Raw genomic sequence first — 6,509 nt, forward strand, 5'->3', positions numbered from 1 at the left:
CTCCGGGTTGCCCGTCCCCTGTTGGCCTGCTCCGGCTTCCAACATCCTTCCCTGCATGCTCCCTCTCCAAATAAACTTCTGGCGAATTAATTCATTGTGTTTACACGGCACAAGTACGCACATCATATACACATACATATACATGTGCAAATGCCTGTATAAAGGTATGTTAAATAGAAATAAGAAATGGGTAAAAGCAGCACTTGATTTCAGGATGTTAGCACTATTGGAGAGGGCATGATGCTTCCGAAAGCAGAGACAGCACATTACACGGTCACTCAGAACATCGTCATTCTATCCTTGTTGTTTAGATTACAGACAAGCGGCCCAGGGTCAGGCAGCCCACAGGAGCTCAAGAAGGAGGGTCAAGGTAGAGAGGTAACTAATTGATGGCTATGGAATATGCAGGCCAAGTCTGCTTCCACGGAGGCCAAACCAGACCAGTCGATGTCTGCAGATCAGGGAGCAAAAAAGAGCATCAGTACATTCCAGAGAAAGAGGCTACATTTTAAAATGTAGGCTTGAAACATGTTTAAAGATTGTTTTAGCAAGCGATTTGCACATAGTATATAGCAACTGTAGGATCTAGTGTAATGTTTTGGTTATTTAAAAATGGCCTGACTCTTGTCTTTGGAAACATACTGAACATTTATATCTGACCTGGCTACAGGCAAACTTACCAGATTTGTGGGTGAAACAAAATGCAGAGTTAGAAGTTTTTAACCAAAACTTCCAATGAAATGTAAAATAGATACAATGCTTTTCAAGTATGTGTGTGCCTGTGTTTGTGCATATACAAATGTATGCATATATATATAATGTACATTGGTAACAACTAAGAGAGCGCTGATGTAACAAGTTCACTTGAGAAAAGTCCAGTTTCTCATAATTTCAAGCTCAATGTGAGTCAAAAATAGGAATGTGGCTGCTGAAGAGAAGACAAACCTTAGTAAAACACAAGCTATAACATTAAATTACATTCATTACAGTAGTGCTTTTCATAGTCTTCATCCTCCAACGAATATCAAATATCTGAGCATTTCTGGGAACAAAACTTTCAGAGAAACAACACAGATTCTGACCAGAGGAAAATGCTCAGTGGGAAAGGGGCAAGACCATAACCCGAGTCGGATGCGGAATGACTATGGCGTGGGTTCCGAGCCAAGGGAGCATTCTTCAAATGTAAGATGTGTAACTACTCTGGAAAGCATGTGGCCTGACCATTCCCTAGGAATGTTGTTGAAAGGATTCTGTGTTGGAGATTAGCCTGAACCACAGCATCAGGATTCTGTAGCTTATGGTGGGAGCAAAAATTACATCTAATCTACATAGAAGCAGATTATTAAATCATTCCATTTCCTTTCGGGGAAGGAGCACTAGGAGTAGAGAGCATCTGACAACAACCCAAGTCCCTCAGAAATGATATGGGTTGGTGTATCTACAACCTTGGGGACTGGAAGATTCAGTGGACTCAGTGTACCCTCCCTTCCCACCCCACCCTACCACATAAACATCTAGTCAATTCCAAAAGGCTAGACATGGAAGGCAAATGGTCCAACGGTCAAATCAAAGCTGCTGGGCATCAGGTGGAGAAGGTGATGGCCAGATCTCCTCACATGTGTACACCACTCAGAGCAAAGGATGCCTGGTGCTGCTCTTCCAATATGTGTGTTCCTGAGACATATCCCTGACTCACTGAACCAGCGCTTCGAGGAGCAGGAACCAAAAAGTTTACGGTCAGCGTGTTCTCCAGGCAATCTTTATGCATGCTGCCTGAGAACTCTTGTCCAGGAACAGTGCTGCTCAAACTTGTACTGAATCACCTAAAGAGCTTTGTGAGAGCCAGCGCTCTGGGCTCCAAAGATTTCCATTCGGATTGGCTCAGGTGCAGGCCTAGAATCTGTACTTCAGACAGTGTCAGTCAGCTGACGCTGACCTGACCACTAGCTGTGGGAACAGAATTTGAGTTTGCTGCCTTAGGGAATTCCCAGTTCAATTACCAGAGAACTGTTAGATGGTAAGCAATTCCTGAAATGATTTCAATAATTCCCCACCTCCTGGTATTCGTGCCCTTGCTAATCAACCACCCCTCTCTTGGGTAAGCTGGTCCTAGTGACCTAGTAAAACAAAGGGGCACTGTAAGGAAAGAAATCCCTAATAAACAAACCGGGTCTCTAAGAAGTAATTAAAATGGTACCTTTCTGTTTTCTGTATCTGAGACAAAGGCCTGGGATTCCCCCTCTAGTCATTATGGTCCACTTTCCAACCAACTAGTCCAAACCAGTTCAGTTAAGACTAAGGCTGGACCTGGACACTTCATCATTTAAAGCCATAAGTCTATGAGTCTTCCCTTCTTTGTTTAAGTTGACCAACCCAAATGCAGGGGAGGAGAAATAGCTAAAACACTTTAAAAAGCTCAAGCTGTCCTAGAGCCTTCGGATTCTCAGTGTCTGGGTTCTCCCTCCCCATGTGGAGAACTTTATCTCTCTGTAAAATGCATGTGTGATTCTTTATCTCTCAATAAAAGTATATTTGCCTGTTGCTCTTTCTGTCTTTTAATTATTTAATTGGCTGAGAAAACAAACCCAACCCCTAGACAGTGGACCATCCAAGACCCTAAACTGATAATGCCAACCACAACAGTACCACTTCCCATCAGACTTTGCTCTTGCTCGCTTGCTCTCTTTTGCCTTTCTGACTTGCTCACTCTGTTGAAACCAGCTGTCAGGTGGTGGCCTGGCCCACACAGAGGCACACATGGCACCAACTGTGGGCAGCTTCTGGCCAACTCCCAGCAACAGCGACTGAGCTAACTCCTGCCAACAACCATGTGAACAAGTTGGAAGCAATTCCTTCTTCAGTAGAACCCAAGGTTAGCCGCCTCAGTCAACAGCTTGACTGGAGCTTGACTCAAGCCATCGGAGACATTGTGAGGTCATACCTGGATTCCTGCCCTCCAAAAGCTATGGGATGGATAACTGATGTTGTTACAAGCCACTTTGTGTGGCATGTAACTACAGATAACTAACAGGTGCTTTTCAAAAGAGCCACTCTGAGATCAGTAAGACATCTTTATATTTAACCCATACTTCAAGTCTCTCATCTCATATGCCATGATAAAGGAAACCAAATGTGTGTATAAATGTCATGGTCAATATTTAATTATATACAATATTTACATTAATTTGTGGAATAATTTTCAAGCCTTAGCCCTGGGTAAGCTTCACTGGAGTTTCCTGGAGGTTGTGCAGGAGCCTGCCTCTGGGTGGGAAGGAGTAGGTGAATCTGTTAGCCCCTCTGTTCATCCCGCCTGGCCACTCTGAGGTTGTGTCTTCTGAGCTAGGACCATGCTGAATTCTCTCCCAGTGGTCTTGTGCTAATTCCTTTGTTTTTGGTTTTGGTTTTGGTTTGTTGGTTTATTTAGACAGTGTTGGTCTCCCTGTAACCCCAGCTGGCCTGGGACTTGCAACATAGACCAGGCCAGCCTCGATCTCACAGAGAGCTGCCTGCCTCTGCCTCCTGAATGCCAGGATCAAAAGTGTGCACCACCATGCCCGGCTCTTCTTTTGTTTTAAAGAGAAAAAAAAAAAAAAGAAGAAAAGAAACTATAGAAACTATAAGGTCCTCCACTGGCAATGGGAGGGCTCTTTCCCTGAGAACACGGGAGAAAGGTACCACCTACAATTTCCCAGTGAGGGTCTAAGAGCCTGGGACAGGAAGGGAGCATTCAGTCATGGCAAGTAGTCAGAAACGGGACAAGTCTCCTCAGAGGGCCAGTCCCCCAGCACTCAGCCACCGTGCCCTCTCTGAGGAGCACCCCGACGGATTACTGTGCCACAAAGGGCTCTGGCAGATGTTGTCCAGCCTGCTCCTAATGGTGTCTTGCAGCCCCTCATCACCCAACAGGACGGCGGCTGCTAGCGCCAGCAGGAAGTATTCCGTGGCGTCGTGGGCATCCTAACCCCATGGTATGGGGGCAAAGAAGAGACAATAATTAGCAACACTTCCAGGACAGGTTAAAAGGCAATTCTGAGAACATTAACATTGTACTGCTTGATACCCCATTCCCACACCCCAGTACCTCAGGGGAGCTCCTCCTCACTGCACTATAGTTGCCAACCACAACATCCCTTCTCCTCAGGCACAGAGGTGGCATCTTCCCCAGGCTCAGCCAATCATGCTATATTATTGCCCTGGACATTGTGTTTCAAGAATGTATGCATGGCCCAAACCTGACCTAGCCATCCCTCTCTGGAACTCTTCAGTGTGACCCAACGAGGAAAATAGTCCTGCATCCTTTCCAAGTGGGTTGAGCCTCCTAGTAGCTGGCAGGGAACACGGACAAGAGAGACAAGGAAGGAGAAGTGCACAGTGTCAAGAAGGAGGGGGAGCCATGATGATGTTGGAAGAAGACGATGCAGGATTACTAAATCCATTCCTCAGCTTTCCAGTAATTTGAGCCAATAACTTGCCTGTTCTGCTTATAAGTGATTGAGTTCTTCCCTTTGCAGTGCCTAGAGCCCTTGGTTGATGCAATCAGACAATACATTCTCTATCCCTGACCCACTTTCTGGGAGCTATGGGAGGGACTACAGCACCATGGCTAAAGAGACCTGTCTCTCTCTACACAGTAGGGATGAAAATCAGATGCTCCTTTGAATGAAATGGAAAAATATTCCTGGCTCTCATTATCCTGCAGAAGTCAATAATTATTTCAGTCCAGAAACAAAGTCTAACCAGTAAGAAAAGTCAGCAGAGCTGTCCTGAGTATTGGGGTCAAAGTTAGGCAAGACTTACAAGTCACTGTACTAAGAGATTAAAGGTTGTACTGGGGATGACAGGGACCTCTTTTGAAGGGAAGCCACACTTGAGGACACAGTTCTAGGGTCAGAATTGTAACAGAATTTCAGTTCCAGAAGTGACTGGAAGTTCTAGATTGACCTCCAGTCCAGAAAGCAAGAGAATCAAGACAAGAGCCTTCTTTAGGACAGAGGTACACTTACATCCAAAGGAGCCATGTACCTCATTATCCCAAACATATTCATATGCATGTATACTTCTTATAAAATATGGTTTCATTTAATAAGAAATGAGGTGCAGTTGACTTAGAATGTTTAGTAGATAATATCAACTTCATAGCATTATTCAACTTGATTTTGTTTGAATACATAGTCCTCTGGTTGGAGGACTCAAATGTTTTTGTAGGCCCTCAAGGAACTCAAAGACCCTAGACAATGTGTCCAGAGCAAAAGAACTGCAGAAATTATGGGAGGACAAGAAGAAAGGAGAGATGTGATCATCAACAAATAGGAGCGGCTTTCACATCTTCAATGGAGCTGACCAGAAAGAGTCCTTGCACCCCTGTGAAACTACTCCTGACCCTGTTGACTTACCCTCTTGGTCCTCTTACTTCTGCCCAAAAGCCCTGCATGGATGATCTTTGTTAGCAAACAGTGCAGTAGCAATTAGAAGTCAACCCCAGAGGAGTAGCTCTTACCTTCAGCTGGTGGAAGGTGAGTCTGCCCAGGCGACAATACACCTTGGCATAGTACAGTGCCTCCTTGGGACTCTGCAGCCATGATGGGCAGAGGGACAGAGTCTTTAGGTAGCAGTCCTCAGCCATCTCGTACATGTGCAGGGAGTAGTACACAGTAGCCAGGCGGTGGAAGGCCACCAGCTCCTGCTTCTGATCGCCTAGAAATTAAAAGGCTGAGAAGGGTGTCCTATAGCCAGCAATCATTCACTCGTGTATTCATTTCACAAAACTTTCTGAGAGTCTGCTAGATGTCAAGGACCATGCTTGGGGCATAGGAAACAACACAGAAGAGGCCCCTGCTCCCATGGAGCTTAATGCTTCAAGACACAGACATTCCTTAAACAATCCCACAAACAAACAAAGCATCATTCCCACAGAAAGTGCTACAAAAGACTGTCTGAGAGTAACTAAGCAGAGTGTGCATTGGTGAAGGCTCTCTGGGATGATGCCCCAGAGGAAAGAGATGTTCTCTGTGATGCAGATGATACTGTACTTGAGGATTCTGGGGGAAATAAAAGTATTTCTAAATCTCCGTGATGGTGCACAGTGACAAAACTAGTTTGCTTAAGCAGTTAGGGATTCCTTGCAATGAGTAACTCTGGATAGCAAACAACCTTTCCACATTGTCTTTCTTCAGAGAGTCCCAGTGCCCCAAGCAGCACCAGCTCCTTCCAGCTCTCCTCCCACTTAGGCTCAGAGATCTGTTCTCTTTAAGACCAAGCTTTCATTCTCCTGGGCTGGGATGTAAGCTGTGTAGGGTTTGAATTAGTTCACTGTTTCAATAACCAACCATTTTAATATTAATACAAACAGCAAAGGCTCCCAAGCCTATCTTTAGAATATTTGCAAGGTGGTTGGATATCGTTTAAATAAATCACTTTTAGGCTTCGAAGAGTCCAGAAAGTCCAAAAGAGAGAATCAGGTGTGTAGAAGGTGAGGCAGGTGTGTGTGGGGGGGGGAGAGGCAGGTGTGC

At 45.1% G+C, this 6,509-nt stretch overlaps 1 protein-coding gene across 3 annotated transcripts in view; it reads right to left on the reverse strand.

The window, feature by feature from the left end:
• Positions 1 to 3,548: 3,548 nt before the first annotated feature.
• Sh3tc2 (SH3 domain and tetratricopeptide repeats 2) overlaps positions 3,549 to 6,509 on the reverse strand; it is a 48,594-nt gene continuing 45,633 nt past the window's right edge. The window contains exons 16-18 of one of the 3 annotated variants that reach the window (XM_029565822.1): positions 5,498 to 5,694; positions 4,238 to 4,318; positions 3,898 to 3,957 (exon numbers count right to left, since the gene is read on the reverse strand). In XM_029565822.1, coding sequence (XP_029421682.1) covers positions 4,262 to 4,318; positions 5,498 to 5,694 — 254 coding nt within the window. In that variant the 3' untranslated portion in view covers positions 3,898 to 3,957; positions 4,238 to 4,261. The other 2 variants (XM_008837892.3, XM_029565821.1) reach the window with 2 other exon arrangements.

This window comes from Nannospalax galili, unplaced genomic scaffold (genome assembly GCF_000622305.1).
Source record: "Nannospalax galili isolate Female #2095 unplaced genomic scaffold, S.galili_v1.0 scaffold19, whole genome shotgun sequence".
Taxonomy (NCBI): domain Eukaryota; kingdom Metazoa; phylum Chordata; class Mammalia; order Rodentia; family Spalacidae; genus Nannospalax; species Nannospalax galili.